The sequence below is a fragment of the Amphibalanus amphitrite genome, unplaced genomic scaffold, assembly GCF_019059575.1.
Source record: "Amphibalanus amphitrite isolate SeventyFive unplaced genomic scaffold, NRLGWU_Aamphi_draft 000176F_arrow, whole genome shotgun sequence".
NCBI classification, from domain to species: Eukaryota; Metazoa; Arthropoda; class Thecostraca; order Balanomorpha; family Balanidae; genus Amphibalanus; species Amphibalanus amphitrite.
Genome location: NW_024881671.1, coordinates 218,321 through 235,499, shown reverse-complemented (window position 1 = coordinate 235,499; position 17,179 = coordinate 218,321). Strand labels below are relative to the sequence as shown.

The 17,179-nt window shown below is 47.2% G+C and overlaps 2 protein-coding genes across 2 annotated transcripts; both read left to right on the top strand.

The window, feature by feature from the left end:
• The first annotated feature begins 156 nt into the window (after positions 1 to 156).
• On the top strand, positions 157 to 9,534 carry LOC122383900. The gene is made up of 4 exons (XM_043370757.1): positions 157 to 271; positions 3,904 to 4,212; positions 8,770 to 8,893; positions 9,408 to 9,534. The coding sequence occupies exons 1-4, from the start codon at positions 163 to 165 to the stop codon at positions 9,532 to 9,534; spliced, it is 669 nt and encodes a 222-aa protein (XP_043226692.1). The 5' UTR covers positions 157 to 162.
• Positions 9,535 to 11,176: 1,642 nt separating this feature from the next.
• On the top strand, positions 11,177 to 12,788 carry LOC122383916. The gene is made up of 2 exons (XM_043370787.1): positions 11,177 to 11,359; positions 11,668 to 12,788. Exons 1-2 carry the CDS (start codon positions 11,198 to 11,200, stop codon positions 12,652 to 12,654), a joined length of 1,149 nt encoding a protein of 382 aa, XP_043226722.1. The 5' UTR covers positions 11,177 to 11,197; the 3' UTR covers positions 12,655 to 12,788.
• The last annotated feature ends 4,391 nt before the right edge of the window (positions 12,789 to 17,179 follow it).

Genomic DNA, 17,179 nt, shown 5'->3' with positions numbered 1-17,179 from the left:
CACCTGCGTCACTAGCCCCACATCCTTCGCTGGTATCGCGCTATCATGCGCAGCTGGCGGTGGGCCGGCCGATACCGGGCCGTATCGCCGCCGATAGCGCGCGAGCTCGGCCCGCGCGCCGCGGCGCGCCGCAGGAGCGCGCGATGAGCGCTGCAGCTCGCCATGACCGCCGCCGAGCGCCGCTGGACGCCGCTGGTGCGTCCGCTGGTGATTCTGCTGCTGCTGGTGACGGTGGTGGGCGACGCGGGTCCGCTGAGTGGGGCACCACCTGGTGAGTACGGTAACATCCACCCCCCCCCCCCCCCCCCTCCTCCACCGGCCCCGGTGCAGACAAGTGCTGAATGGGAGGTCACCACAGATACCGCAGGTCACAAGCATATCAATCTGTATTTGATGCCTGTATTTTTTTGTACATGACTCGTGGTACCTATCATCTGGCTATGATGCAGGAACTCAATACTTTGTCATAATTATCCTAACAAAAACAATTATGTAATAATCATTAAAAAAACCCACTGACTGCTTAGCACCGTTCAAATTGTCTGGAAATGCCCATAATTTTCTTCCTAAGATATTCCAGTTGATAAATGGCGGGACAAGCAACTTTTAACCCGCGCCGGGCCGCGTATTCGCCAATTGTATTACACGAATCGGCCGACCAATAGCGTGCCTCCTGAGTGACGTCAGCGTGGCGTCATACTTTCGGTCCTCGCCCTTGGTGGCGTCTATTGAAGCTAGCTTTTAAGTTAATGACATTTAAGCTCTTTGGATATTGTTGACGCCGTGGCGAAGTGGTTAGAGAATCGGACTGGTGATTCAGAGGTATGTGGTTCGAATCCACTCGGCGACTTCGATTTTCGTGTCATTGTGCGTTTTTTATACATTTGCAACGGCGTGCACCTAAGAAATCAGACGTAGGCATTCTTCTAATGAATATGTTGCATAAGATAGATATTTGCAGTCCAACCGATTGGTTCGGTTTCGGTATTTTCCAATGGTCTTTGTTTGTATTTGGTTTGGTAGCGGTGTTCTGATTTTCTGTGATTGACATCACTAATGCATAGTGCATACTGCATACTATGCGAACGTAGCCAATGGAAAGACAAATGGTGCTGGGCGATGGCCATTCATTGATCAATATTTCTCGCTGCTAATGGGTGATAGCACGCAGCATTGACAGGGGCGGCGCTGACCTTTTGAAAGTAGGTGGAAACTTGGCAAGGTAAAGTACCTAAAAGTAGCGAAAACTAAGATGAAAAGTAAAAATCGCACGCTGGTAAGCATAGCTTTTCGTGTAAGAATCACCATGCACAAAAAAGTTCGGCATAGCTGTTAGCGTAATCACGGGACGAGATTATCAGTTTCCAGCCGTCAGAGCGTCATCTATAGGAGCTATGCCCTAACTATAACTCTTACATTTCAGCCGCCAGGGGGATACCTAAGTCCCCTTGGAATCTAGTTAAAGTCAAAAGATTTATATTAGACCTTTATGAAGATAACTTGGGACTGGTTGTTAAGTTGCATGCTCACGGCGGGCTGTTATCAATTTATCTCTATACATGTCTTATCTGATCGATGAAATAATACAGGAATCCGTTGTCATTCGAGTGTGTTTCATAATAGCTCTTCCGACTTTGACGAATATCGACAGTGCCGTAACAAAATTGGTAGTTCAGGTATAGACTGCAACTGCAGTTCTTTTGCAACTTATTCCTTAATCAGATGAATACTTGTCAGAGATTTATTGGGCGTACGATATTGGCGTGCGAACGTAGGGGCCAAAAATGCGCGTCTACGACCGACTTCTTTTTAAGAGAAAAGAACCGCTAAAGCAAGGATCGATCCACCGACCTTTCGTCCACCACACCGAGACTCTGACCACTCGGCTACTGCGACACATACATGTTTAATAGCCATATACAATTTCAAAAAGTCTCAACTCAAATCTAGCCTCAATGCATGCATTGTCGCGGCGCATGGCTATGACGTCGCACTAGAGATGTCGCTAGTTGATGGGCCGATTCGTGTAATACAATTGGCGAATACGCCGCCGGGCCGGTGCTCTGAGATTCCGCGCCGGGCCGCGGTGGGGTGTTGAACACCCCCCCCCCCCTTCTAACTCGGCTCCTGGGCCACGTAGCGACACGCGGTAAGCGGCAATCGAAAGAACGTCAAAAATAAGGACGAAAACACTTCGGTCATTTTTTGGGTCAGGTCAAAGGTCAGGTCACCAGAGGTCACCAAAGGTAAAATGTTGACTATTTCAACATTTTGGAGACTGCCAACGGCTATCTCGGGAACCGATAGAGCTGCAGCGTCGCAAAAAAGCGCATTCGATAGCCCTTTTACAGACCTTTCTGAGTAATGTTCTCAGATTTGACCTCAGGTCAACAGTTTAGCCTCCAGAGGGCAAAAATTCCAAAAATAGCCGTTTTTACGAAAAACGTTTTTTCGGCAATAACTTTTGACTCAAAAGAGCTATGACATTACTTTTGCCAGCATCGTGTTCCTCTCGTCGAGACCCGTCGAATGAACTATAATTTGACCTTGAAAGGTCAACTTGAAAATTTGACCTCAGGTCAAGGTCATGACCTGACCGGAAAAGCTCATGTTGCATATCAGTCGATCCGCAACGTCAAGCCGAACACATCTAAGGCGTTTTCAGCGCTCTAGCACTCCTCTATCAGAAGTTATCATCGAAAAACTGTTAGATTCTGTTCGTGACCTGAGATGACCTCGGGGACATAACGAGGGGTCACAGTTGTCATTTTCTGGTTCAGTGTGTCTATTTTACCTACATCTCGATGTTTGAGAGTGTCTAAAATAGCGTTCGTGCAAAACAGACTCTTTTCAATTTTCTCCCATTGACTTATAATGGAGAGGCCGCAAAATTGACCTGACCTTAGGTCACCGATATCAAAATTCCGAGATATACATTTTATAGATAGTGTTGCTCTAATCAATCGCTGAAAGTTGTAAGGCAATCGTTCAGTAGGTGTAGCTATGACGAGCATTCTTATTTTTTCTGAGGTGAGGTCACTTGGCGTGACCTGGTGACCTGACCTAAGGTGACCTAGGTCTGAAATTTTCACAACATGTGCGGAAAAGATGCACGAACAGGTGTGTTAAAAAACGGCGGCGCTCCGCGCCGCCGTTTTTGAGATATCTGCGAAAAACCGCAAGGGGGGTGTTCAAACACCCCCCCCGGCCCGGCGCGGGTTAATATTGTGCACAGTGCACTTATTGCCACTTCAATAGGTATAACAATCTTAATGAGCTAAAACTTATCGTCCCTGTGCAGTCATCGGTTCATCCAGCCATTTTATAACACGAACAAAAGCATTAAATACTCAAATGTCTTCAACCGACAGCTCTGGAGTGACATGGTAGGGTAGTCGCGTCGACGTTTCACCCGTCAGGCATCTTATATAACCGTTAGTTTCTGTACATGAATGTAACTTGGCGTAATGTTCAACCATTAGCCATTCGTTGGATGTTAGCAATGGTATGTTTGAGCATCGTTAGTAATATCATCGTGATGAAAATGACCTGATGCTCATGATATAGGTAATATGATGAAGTTGAATTGAAATAAGACCAAAAAATAATGATTTTTTGTCTTATTTCAATTCAACTTCATCATATTATATCATGAGCATAAGGTCATTTTTCATTACAATAACATTAGCCATTCGGCCTAAAACGGGAATAAAGAAAATAATGAGACACTGACGCACATTTGAGAGAAAATGCAGATACCTGTATTAAAATTAAACCAATCAGTTGTAATGGTATCACGTTTTGCCTGATAGCGAAAGCTAATCTGAATGGAACTGCATCTGATAACCACCGTCTTCGGAATGTTTGCGAGCTATGGATGACTCTGGGATGACATGTTTTCAGTTCTCGTCACGCTGGAGCTAGCTGGTGATGTTGCGGAGCTGAGTACTGTGTTGCCAAGCTCCTCGGCCGGGACCACGTCACCGACCCTCCGGACGTCGCCACCGACTGCCGTTCCGACCCCGACCCCGACTGCCGTTCCGACCCCGACCCCGACTGCTGTTCCGACCCCGACCCCGACTCCCGGCGGAATCTGTGCGGACCCGCACGCTCACCGAGATCAGGATGGCGTCTGTTCCTGCAACTCAGGCTACCTGGTGACAAGGGACGATGAAAGCTTTCCCAACAACACCTGTCGAAGAAGCTCTGGAGGTAAGTCGGTGCCTACTGCCTTTTCCATTCCATCATTCGTCGTTTTTTATTTTTTATTTGCGCCTGGTGCGTACCCTTCAATTTTTAGTTTTCTATGTTCATCATTTTTAGAAAATACACAAAACGTGAATGGTGTACCTAAAATTGGTATAAAAGGGGCATAGCTGGGAGACCGGGTCATGGGCTCGGGCCAGCGGCGGAGGCACATGCTGGTTCTGCTAACACTTTAACTAGGGCACCAGGGACCGCTGCGACGCGTGCTGGGCCTCGTTTCATAAAGCGACTCCGTACAGTATGTCTAAAAAGTATGTCCCCTGGTTTGGCTCTCCCACAGGAGGCGAATCGGTAACTTGGCTGAATCCTAGTTGCGGCACCCGGCCGCCAGGGTCGCTGCCGCACGAGCGGCCTTGACCGCTCGCATGTCATTGGCAGTTCGGTCCCTCCCCATCTATACAGAGGTGGGGAGGGGAGAAGAGGGGAAGAGAGGGGAGGGAGCGGCATCTGCTCGGCACTGGGCGATACCTGGCTGACCCCGCGCTCCCTCGCTGACCTCCGTCCTGCCCTCAGGCGAAGACCGACTTCCTCGGCCCGTAGCGGCCGAGCGGAAAACCGAGCTCGCAGGGCGCGACTCCATTGGCCCAATCTTATAAATGGAATGCTGTCGTATTCACGGCATTAAATAATATTAATAGTGATACCAGCAGTGGATGTCGTAAAATACAGTCCAAAACAAACGAAAGCACACGATTGACGCATAATGCGCCCTTCCATTCAAATAAGTCCGCCCACTTCAATAGATGGTGTAGTTTCAATTCTTAGGGCGTAAAAGATGCAAAACACTACCAAACCTTTTTAGCTCGGCCACTGGGACCGTCAATATATAATTCACTGAAATGCATGAAAACCATTTTGCATTTAATAGCCGTTTCCTGCACCCAAACTTTAGCCAGTGACGCCCTGTCCATTCTAAAGCGTTTATAAGATTGGTCCCAGCACCCGATTTTATATGAGGAAGTCGTTTAAAAAGTATCTTATCTCTAACCAATTTATTTATTACGGCCACTTTTACAGGACGTCTATAGAGCTTTGACTTTTACATTTCTTCCTCGTTCAGGAGCAACGTTTTAACCCTCACCAGTCACCGGACCTTCAGGTTTTCTGAATACCGAGGGGGCGTTGGGGGGTTGGAAGTGAGGGAACAACCCCCTTTGCCGATTCGCCCCTTAATGAGCTAGAGCCTCACGAAAGAAACGATCGTGCGCGTCGTTACGAAATGCAGCGATTGGTCTCCGATTTTAAGGACCAGGATCAGCCGATGACTTCTGAGGTTAGGTCAAGTGGCCCAAGGCACAGGTTCGGTTTTTGGTAAATAACTTCGCTAAACATGATCACAGATCCGCGATTTTAGCAGCATCGTGTTTGTCTAGCTCAGGCGTGTCGAATGGTATACTTTTTCTTCGGGTGAGATCAAGTTAAGGTGTTAACCTCGGGTCAAGGTCAGGTCACAGCCCGTCAGGTCACGAAGCTGGTCAAAGCATAGAGATCTTACCTATATACAATTTAATTTAGGATAGTTTAATTCAAGTCGGTATGAATCCGACTTGACAATTTACTAGGTGGGTTTTGCAACGCTATTACTTCGGCATGTAATTATAAATCATTGCTAATTTCGATCCGGATGTCGTTATTCAATGCTGGCCTTTGCGCCCTCAGAAAAGTTTATAGTCATGAAGGCTTGCATTGACCCATACTTTCCATTTTCAGCACCATTATTCGCCGTAGTTAACCAGGTATTTTTCTTCAGCTCTCCCCCGAATCATTTGGCTTAGACCCATGGCGCATCACCCGTGCATCGCAAGACGCACCTACCACACACAAGTTCACGATCCCCACGAACCCCATCAGCGTCCGTTCGCTTGGTGTGTGACCCCTTGACCTTTGGCCGCGACAACTGCCAGCTTGCCGGAGCACCCCTCCCAGCACGCGCTGCCCCGCCCGCTCCCCTCCCTCTCTCCCTCCCCCCCCCCTGGGGTCGTGCCACGAAGGTTCGGGCTTACGCTACTACCGGCCGCTGCGCAGCTGTCACCTAGCGCTTGGGAATGTGTGGTCTGGTGCGGATTCAGCCAACTACCGGCTCGCGACACCAGCGCCACGTAGTGGCGACGGTACATTCTTTTTAGACATACGGGGCATTCCACGTCAAATCGAACAAAAATCGGCTGTTTTGCACCTTACCATCAGCGATTTCATTATAAATTTGTGAGCGAGTTCCTGTGTGGCCCCGGACATTACATTGATGTTTTTTTGCACATTCTGACCACAGGTCTTCTAAATATAGGGCATCAAATTTTTACAAAATGTTGCATCTTTATATTTTTGAACGACCATAACTTTGGTTGTACTTGTTTGATTTGAATGAAATAAACTTTACTGTTTAGGTTATTTCTTAAGCATTTGTTTAGAATTGCACCTACTTAAATATATGACCTTGAAATTTGCTTAACTCTGTTCTTAAGCACAAATATTGAAATAGCAAAAAACACGTCACCTTCGATTTGGCTCATTTTCATATATTTTATTGCCTACCATATTCTTAACAACCTGTGAAAAAATTAGAGTGGGCCATTCATAAGTTTTGAAGAAAATTGCACATATGCAAACGTATGTTAGCACGCGCAGTGGAGGGGGAAGAGCGAATTTCGCCCACCCCTCCTGTTTTTCGCCAATATCTCATAAGATTAATGCGAAATTAATTATGGCTACCTGTCAAGAATTGAATTGGACATCTCATCGTGCAAGCAATAAGAAAATCGGTTCACAACTGTTCTAGTAATAGCGGTGTAAAGTGAACATCCTGTCGCCGCAGCGACGCGGCGACTCGACAGCCGGCGCCGACCGCTACGCGCCGCCTGAATTGTAGACTGTGCCGGGACGGAACGGAACGGCTCCGTCTTTACATCGCGCTCCCTACCGCTGATTACGTTCGATTCGCGTCAAATTTTGTGAGAAGACTAAGAAATGTACAGGCAATCTTATGGTGAAAGAATTTTGAAAATCGGTTGGTAAACAATTGAAATATGAACGTGTAAACACAAAATTGTGATTGCTGCGTTTCCCGCATCGGCCGAGCCCGCCTCAGCCGGCGACATGTTACTCTTAGCAGGCCTCTAACTGCCATATTTATTATTGGATTAACTAGAAATTCCTCATACATACTAAAAAAATGTATGTTCTTTCGTATAGTGAAGATCAAAAGACGTGAAGATATCATTGCGTGATATTGTTTTCGTTGAATTTACTTCATGATGCATTTCCACACGGCTCAAAATTCACCGCAAAATACCGTTTGCCTGAGACACTTTTACTATGGAACGTGAATGCTTGACTACGATGACTATGCATTTCCATTCTCGCAGAGTTTGGGATATCACTAATCAGCAATCATTCATTTCAGAAAGTGTACACAAGCAAGCATGTCTTGACTCTGTCTTTCAAGGTCACGCGCGGTTGCGTGATGTTGATGCATGAAAGCGGCGTTTGCCGGGAAAGTTATGAATGGCCCACTCCAATTTTTTCACAGATGGTTAGGAACATTGTGACGGACATAATATGTAAAAATTACCCAAATCGAAGGTGACGTGTTTTTTGCTATTTAAATTTTTCTGTTTTAATTCAAGGTCAAATGCATTTCAAGGTCACTTCAATTTAATTTTATAATTAAAAATCAAAGCCTTATCAATTGCCTATAAGACCCTGTTAATATAATTTTGATACCAGAAAAGGAACCAGAGTTATAGCCATTTAAAAAATTGATGTGTGGCATTTTTCGCTATATTCGATGACCTATATCTCAGCGATACGTTTTCAAATTTCGAAAATATTATACGTAACTCAGTTTTGAACCATGCCCAGTCTGCCTACAAATTTTCAGAAAAATCGAAGGGGATGACGGATTTCGGTGTTTGATTTGACGTGGAATGCCCCATACTGTACCTTACGCCGGTTTTTGGACTTGTATTGTAAGCGCAGGTGAAGCGATAAATTTATTTCCCCTTCTGCCTTCTGTTCTTGCTCACAAGATAAATCAATTCAATGATTTAAACTATCGTCATCGCTTCAGATGCACTTGCAATACAAGACCAAAAACCGGCGTAAGTTACGGACTCGCTTTATAAAACGAGGCCCTGGTTACCTAATGAGACGTACCCGTATCGGAGACACCCTTGCTATGGCGTCGGACTTCTCTGCAGGAATCGGACTCTAGTGACTATACACGTGACGTCAACGTGAGCCGTCTTATTTGATCATGATCCTTTAGTTCATGTCATCGTTTGATCATCATTGAATAGCATTCATCTGCTCATCATATTCAGTGTTTCTGAAAATAATAGCTCCTCATTACAAATCACCCCGAGATATGGGCTACGACGGTTTTTTTATTCAGGCCTCCCTCCGACGGGCACTTATTTCCCATTTACAGGAGGGCTCCTCCTCTTCCTCGCCCCGTTGTTTCCCCCCTCCCCCCCAGGCTTTATGACAAGGACTCGTCACTTGCAGGGTACTTGGGGTCAAGATGCAGCGACATTTCCGATTGCAACTACGCCATCCAGCACGTGGCGTGTGACGATACCTGTCAGTGCATCAAACCATACGTGGGCTTCAACGGCGAGACGACGTGCTTGTAAGTTCGAAAAAGCTGCTTAGCTTACTCATAAATAGAGTGTGCTTGATTTTTTTTTTGTAGAAATGATCTTATTTGCTAATAGAAGGCAAATAAAAGTTATATATTTATTAACGATCGTTAGTCGAAAATCATGTTTTGGGATGTAATCATAAAATCGAACTTATACATAGAGGAAATAGAGTAAATGGTTTAAACAACATATCACAGAATAAGAGCTGAACGGCAAACACCATAGGCATAACCACTCGCTCTCTTCCCGACAGTGCATAGGCGCGGGAACCGGGGGGGGGGGGGCGTGGGGGCACTTTGCGCCCACAACTCTGGGGCCGTGGGGGCGGTGCCCCCACAACTTTGAGACGGAATACCGCACTTTTTTTGCCAATGTTTTCTTTTTTTTGTTGAAAAAGCAAGATGATGAAAAATAAGTGGCCTAAAACCAATGAGAAAACAAGATGATCTGTATTATGGTGCACCCCCCAGTCTGAAAGTAGTTCCCGCGCCCCTGCGACAGTGATAACGCCATGGGCTGGGGCGTGGCAATCAAGACTGCCGGCATTACCGTCCTGGTGCTGGCTGTGGGCTTCTTCATCGCCTTCGGGGTCAAAGGATGCACCAGATCTGTGAGGTATTTACATTGAAGCAGCTTATCCCACCGTATCTGAGTAAACGTATCTTTATATCATTCTTTCAGCGTATCTTTATATGATTTTAACCCGCGCCGGGACGGTGCTCCGAGACTTCCGCGCCGGGCCGGGGGGGGGGGGTGTCTGAACACCCCCACCCCCTTCTAACTCGGCTCCTGGGCCACGTAGCGACACGCGGTAAGCGGCAATCGAAAGAACGTCCAAAACAAAGACGAAAACACTTCGGTCATTAGGTCAAAGGTCAGGTCACCAGAGGTCACCAAAGGTAAATGGTAAAAAAAGGTCACCAGCTGGCTATTTCAACATTTTGGAAACTGCCAACAGCTAACTCGGGAACCGAAAGAGCTACAACGCCACAGAAAATTCGATAGCCCTTTTACAGACCTTTCTGAGTAATGTTCTCAGATTTGACCTCAGGTCAACGGTTTAGCCTCCAGAGGGCAAAAACTCCAAAAATAGCCGTTTTTACGAAGTGTTTTTTTCGGCAATAGCTTTTGACTCCAAACAGCCATGACATTACTTTTGCCAGCATCGTGTTCTTCTCGTCGCGACACGTCGAATGAACTATAATTTGCCCTTGCAAGGCCAACTTGAAAAGTTGACCTCAGGTCAAGATCATGACCTGACCGGAAATTGCCATGTTGCATATCAGTCGATCCGCATCGTCAAGCCGAAGACATCTATAAAGGTGTTTTCATCGCGCTGGCATGTCTCTATCAGAAGTTATTAGCGAAAAACTGTTAGATACTATTCGTGACCTGAGATGACTTCTGGGGCATAACGAAGGGTCACAGGTGCCATTTCCGGTTCAGTGTGTCAATTTTACCTGCATCCCGATGTTTGAGAGTGTCTAGAATGACGTTCGCGCAAAAGAGACGCTTTTCAGTTTTCTCCCATTGACCTATAAGGGTTAGGCCGCAAAATTGACCTGACCATAGGCTACCGATATCGAAATTCCGAGATATACGTTTTATAGATACTATTACTCTCATCAAAACTGCAAAAGTTTCAAGGCCATCGTTTTGTCGGTGTAGCTATGACGAGCATTCTAATTGTTTCTGAGGTGAGGTGACTCGGCATGACCTGGTGACCTGACCTTGAACGACCTGGGTCTGATATTTTCACATGTGCGGAAAAGATGCACGAACAGGTGAGCTAAAAACGGCGCCGCAGAGCGCCTCCGCTTTTGAAATATCTGAGAACAAACCCAGGGGGGGGGGTGTTCAAACACTCCCCCCCCCCGCCCGGCGCGGGTTATTAAACAAAATGCTTTAAAACGTTTTAAGCTGAGCTTTTGCACACCACGAACTATCAAGTATCAAAAGATCGTTAAGAAGTAAGCACAGTGACTGAAGAATTTGGTATCGTTAATTTTTGTTTAATGTTGTTGGTTTTCTTTTTTTGTGTGTGTATGTTTACTTGTTTGACTCAATTTGGGGCCGCACACGAAGTGATGACATACCTTTCCCACACTTCCCCGTGTCGTTGAAGATGTCAAATGCCCAGTCCGGCGAGGTTTTTTCTTTTACATAGTTGCTTTAGTGTGGTCAGTTCAATTTCTTGTATAAGAGGTGCATTTAATGTTGATAATTCATAGTTATCGTTATAATTATATACCCGTTTCATTATTAGTGACGAGTGCTCCGGCAGGCGGCGCATGGGTCGCCGGGTGCCCTGGCTGCGGCGCAACAGCGACATCAGCTTCAACTCGGCCGACTTTTTCGTGGGCGGCCTGAGCCAGGCGATCCTGGACCGGCCGCCCTCGTACGCCGAGGAGGACGTCGACAAGCCGCCGGCTTACGAGGACCTCTTCCCAGAGGTCAGCGCGGGTCTCCCCGGCGGGCGCGGGTAGTTGGCGATGAGCAGCTGTTGGTATTAGGAACAAGTCGTAATGTTTGGCCGTATATTTAAGCCCAACTCATGATCACAAGGGAACATGAATAAACGTAACTCTTGGTATATAAACATAGCTTTATATATTCCAACGGTATAAGTAATGTGTATTTAAATGTTATTTCGCAAATCGACGGGTAATCATTATGACAGCTAATCTTTCGATAAAAGAATTAGACTTAAAGAGTGTGCCTGGTTCAGTGTCTGTTACTGTGCTCTGTTGGCTGCACGCAGGACGGTGTGGATAATGCGGCGTTCTCCCCGGACTCCCCGTCGGGATCCCAGCCGCCGCCGCAGCGGCACCACCACCACCATCACCAACCCCCGCAGCGGCAGCCGGCTGCAGCCGCGGCGGCCGCTGACCTGTCGGCCGTGTCCCAGCCAGTGGTGGTGGTGCGCGGCCACCGCAGAGGCCTGTCGGGACCGGCCGCCATCCACCTCGGCACCGCCGACCAGACCGAGAGGGTCACTGCCGAACAGGCTAGCCAGGTCATTGCGGAACAGACTGGCCAGGTCACTGCGGAACATAATAACCAGGTCACTGAGGAACGTACCGGGCAGGTCACTGCGGAACTAGGTGGTCAGGCCACTGTGGAACAGAACGGTCTGGCCATTGCGGAACAAAACGGTCAGGCTGCTGCGGAACAAACTGTGGAATTAAATGGTCAGACTGCTGCGGAACAAAGCGATCAGAATGTGACTGAGGAACAAAACCAAAAGACCCCCGTAGATGAAGACGGCGAAATGGCTTCCGCTGAAGACGGAGTTCAGCACCCGACTGAAAAAGACCGCGGTCAGAAGCCCGCCGAGGAAACAGCCAGTGCAGTGACCTCCGAGCGTGATATGGTTCCTGCTGACCCGAGTACGACAGCAGACGGCGAACAGAGCGACACGGCGACCACCGAACAGACTGTCTCGACTGCGTCTGAGCCGACCAGCGCCGTGCCTACCGCACAGGCCAGCGGAGTGGCCTCTGGACAGTGTAACGATACCCGCACCAGCACCCCGGCATCCGAACAGGCCGATGTCATCACGAGCAGCAGCGAGAAATCACCCATCAGCTACTCCCCGCGGCCGGGAGCCGATGGGGCGCCGCGGCTCACGGCGCCGGAGACCAACTCTCGCCGCCAGACGAGCGGCTCTGACGGGCCGGGCGCGCCGCCGACGGACTGTGACCCGCCTGTCGAGCCGACAGAGGTCTGGGAGGACGTCCAGCTGTGATGAGACGGCGCCGCGGCCTCACTGGGTACGTGACATACCGGCGGGCGCGGGTAGGCGCCGGGCTGAGCGGGGGTCTGATAGAGGCCGGTGCTGCACTTATGGCGGTGGCGTGTCAAGCCAGATGGTTTTAGATGCGTGGGTTTACATGGTGTGTCAAAAGTGGAAATAGCCGGTGCGCCGTCTGGCAACCCGGCAGCCCGCCGCCATAGGGAAATTCATGCTTTTTGTCGCTTTTTCGCTCCTTGTGAGTCACTGGATCTAATTAGAGCTTAACTAGGAACGAGGCGGGTCACTTGGACGTATTCGGGATCCGAATACGGTGTTTTGGAGCCAATACCTGGGAAACCCTACCCGCCCAATGCGATTTGCTAAGAGTCTGCATGCCCAAATTAACGTTGAGCGCGGCCGTTTTCGGTCGGTTTTCCGCGACCTTGTGGCGAAATCACCTTATTTATTCTACCAGGGTGGGCTAATTCGCTTAACTAGGAATGAGGCGTTGAAGAGAATTATTCAAGGAATAGAGCTGTGCAAAAATATTTTTTGTATTGTCAAAACTGTATCCGCCCTCGAACGATAAATATTGTTGACCCATCAGAAACATATCCCCTGGAATGCGTTTGGACTTGGCTGGATCTAATATTAGCGAGTATCTGCTAATGCAGTTTCTTGGCTTACACAGTACGCACACAAGCATACATACTTCCTGCCCTTGGTTATTCCTCACTTGAATGAAAATTTTGCTATAATAACTATTCCAAGCAGTTAACAGGTTTTAGTGCAGTGCCAAGTCGGGACCGTTCAGCGCCGCCAGTCTCCCAGGCGGCGCGTTACGGGCGCCGCCGGCCGCCGCGCCGCCGCTCTGGCAGGGTGTTTGACTTCATATCTCTGTCGCTAGAAAAGTTGTGGACCGATTTACTTGATTCTTGCATGAAAAGATCCGCCATTACATTCTTAGCAGAAAACGAAAATTTGACGTCAATTGCACGATCCGCTGCCCATATTGTGGTACTGCCATCTATTGACAAGGCTGGCGAACTAAAGCCGGGCGGCTATTTCCACTTTTGACACACCATGAATAATCTGTTCCGGGAAGTGCCTGTTGACGTCATGATAGTGTTAGTTTGTCCTCTGGGAAATTAGTGGAGTCTAGTTGGTTTACTTGTAGGACGCTACTCATGGCATGATACATTTTATCAGACAATCGGCAATGCAGGTATTTCCCCACTGTCAAGGCAGCGATTATCATCCAACGGCTTGCCGAATCGTATTCTGTTTTTCATGTTCAACAACACTCACAGACCACTGAAGAGTCTGTATAACCTACAGCGAAGCATCTAGCATATAGCTTTTTATTAGTTTATATATATATATATATATATATATGTATATATATATATATATATATATATATATATATATATATATATATATATATATATATATATATATTTATATATATATATATATATATATATATATATTAGGGTGGTCCTTATTTTCGAAAATCGTATTTAGATACCTTGCGCCCCTTCAATCGGTGCCGTTAACGAAAAAACATGTCTGTCAAAATTTCAGATCCCTACTTCATTATTTACTGGTAGCTCAACGCTCGTTCGTTCGTCAATGTTCGCTCAATGTCCGTTTCGTCGATCAACGTTCGTTCCCTCTTCCTCAGGTGTAAAGATTGTCTGCGTCGCAAACTTCTGGGTACATGGTGTCCCCCAGTTATGAACTCCTTGGCTCCAAGTTCCCAGTAGCAGCGGAACACCTTCTATTAGGGGGGGGGGGGCACTGCCGACTTTTGGTCCCATTCTTTCCATGCAACGCCCATAGGGCTATACTAAAATGGCAAAATTAAGGGGGGCACGGTGCTCCGGTGCCCCCCCCCGTTCCACTGCCTATGCAAGCTCCCATCCCGCGGCCAATCTCTCGCCTACTTCCTCCACCGCCACCAAATCCTCTAGGAAACGGTCCGGGAAGCGGCCAACCGGACGTTAGAGAAGGTACTATAGTAGAGGAGTTCTGGGCCAGGGCCAGGAATCCCACCCAGCACAAAGGGAGAGCGGTCAAGAAGGTGGAAACTCTCTTCGACGAGTGGAAACGCCTGAAAAAGAACAAGAACAGGACTTCCGCCACCCAAACAAGCAACGATGACGCATTCAAGAAACAACTGGAAAATATCTTTGATATCGCCCTCGGTGACGCAATGTCCTTGATACCTAACCATCCCGGAAGATCGCGCCTTCCTTCTCGCCCAACGTGAGCCAGGGAGACGGGATAGAATGACAGAGGCAGACATGGCGCTCCATTCCCAAGAAAAGAGGAAGAGGAGGAGGGATGACGCCGAAGAGAGGAGGAGGAGCAAGGCGTCGCGTCGGAGGAGGCGCGGGCGGCAGCCGACCAAGTGGAGCTGGAAAGCATAACCTCGAGTAGCTCCGAATCGTCCCCACTTCGCGGAGCCGTGAGACCTGGCCCCAGCATGGGTACAGCCACTCTGTCATCCCGAAAGCGTGGTCGAACCACGGTCATCACGCCGCAACTTTCCGCTAACGTCTAACGTCTAACGTGTGTGTGTGGGGGGGGGCGTCGGTTAGACCCCTCTGCCTTTTGACTCCAGATCGCGCTAGAGCTTTGCGAAAAAACGAGCGTGTTGCCCGTGACGAGAGGAAACCGATGATATCCAATTTAAGGTCCTAGGTCATTGGTTGACCTTCCAGGTCAGGTCAATGACCCAGTGGTCAGAAAAATCGGGACCTGCAAGAGCTTCGTACAGTGAAACTGTATTGTTTTTGGGGGTGCTGATCACGAATTTCATGCTAGTTTTGATCACATATGATGTCTTCGTGCATTTAGACCAGGTCGGGTCAGGTCAGGTCAGGTCAGCCATTAGGCGTCCTGCCGGCTACCCATAGTAGGTCTCAACTACCACTGGTGGCGTCGTGACACATAACAAAGGCACCAAAACTACTTCGTAAATGTTCAAATGGATGCTAAATTCGAAATCAGCCCGAAAAACTGCCCTAGAAACATGTATACCTCGGAAAAGTGACACGAGGTCATCATAGGTCAATGACCTGATCTGACCTGACCTTCAGGTGACCTTGACACCCACCGTAATGCATGGGGCGAACATCATTTCACATGTTTGGACGTTTATAATCGCAAAAATATTAGAAACACGCGGATAATGAGAGCTGACACACGCTGAATCGCGACTCCGGCCAAACATGGTCTCGAGAAATAGGTCACAGGTCAAAGGTCATTTGGGTCAGGGTCATGAAATTTTCAGAGTATATATAAAATTGATCATCTCGAGGATACTGAAAGTTTCGTCGCGATCGGCCGCTTTTTACGTGAGTTATTCGCGAAAACTCATGGGGGTCCATCCCAACCCTACACATACGAGGGTTAATATGCATTGAGCCACCAAAAAGCATCCGCCGATTTCGCTCTTTTTGCTCTTTTTCCACGTTTCTAGACGAATGGCATCAGTTGGGGGGGGGGGGGGGGGCGCAAGCGCGAAAAAATACAAATTAAAATTTTGTATGGAAATAAGGACCACCCTAATATATATATATATATATATATATATATATATATATATATATATATATATATATATATATATATATCGACTACTTTCAAGTAAGGAAGTATATGACCATTAGGTATACCATGCAGTGCAATATAGCCAGGATTGATTTGGCGATTTGCTGTGCTCGGATGAAAGAGAAATTCCTATTGCCGAAGTAAACTCCGCATTTCTTTTAAAAGAATCCACAGATAAGGCAAGGTACAGACGATGACTTTTATCGTTGTTAATTGGTAATTGCCTCAGAGTTTCCAATTTTGAACACATTTTTTTAAGGTAATTGCTTAGAGCTGACTCATGAACATATGCAATATCATATAACTAGGCGATATATTATATAGTTTTGTTAGCGCAGGTTGTTTGAAAATTGACAAACACTATTCGTTAGAATTATTTTTTGACAAACACTATTCGTTAATTGAAAAACAACCGAAACAGTCTTCGGTTGGGGTGTTCAGCATAGTTGGCCGCGATACGGGGCTCGGAAGGGCGTTCTTACACCAAATAATATTGAGATGTTCCGAAATGATAACGCAAGGTAGGTAGGGGGTACAGATAGCTACTATATCGACACGCGGCCGTAAGGCATGCGCTGAGCCACGTTCATATAAGAAATGTCTACATCTGGTTGATGATAGTATTTGTGTATATGTATGAATGCACAAATGTTGTGTTATGTGCCAATACACTCACCGTATTGTGTCTGTAAATATCAAATGATCGAGAAGTGTCATATGACTCAGGAAATACACATCACATACTGGTTTCGATTTTCTTTTGATGACAAATTATGATATACATATGATTGCGTCACACTATGTGATAAATAATTGGCAATCCTCGACCGTGGAGTGGTCCGAATTAAACTCAGACTCATCTGCATTTTCTGCTGTTACTCCCTCCAACAGGCGCTTTTCACCAATTGCTGGAGTG

Bases quoted from the DNA above. Each gene is read 5' to 3' on its own strand.
- LOC122383900 (XM_043370757.1), top strand. From the start codon at position 163: ATGACCGCCGCCGAGCGCCGCTGGACGCCGCTGGTGCGTCCGCTGGTG. The intron at 272-3,903 runs GTGAGTACGGTA...ACATGTTTTCAG, and splicing joins GCTGAGTGGGGCACCACCTG to TTCTCGTCACGCTGGAGCTA. The intron at 4,213-8,769 runs GTAAGTCGGTGC...CGTCACTTGCAG, and splicing joins CTGTCGAAGAAGCTCTGGAG to GGTACTTGGGGTCAAGATGC.
- LOC122383916 (XM_043370787.1), top strand. From the start codon at position 11,198: ATGGGTCGCCGGGTGCCCTGGCTGCGGCGCAACAGCGACATCAGCTTC. The intron at 11,360-11,667 runs GTCAGCGCGGGT...GGCTGCACGCAG, and splicing joins ACGAGGACCTCTTCCCAGAG to GACGGTGTGGATAATGCGGC.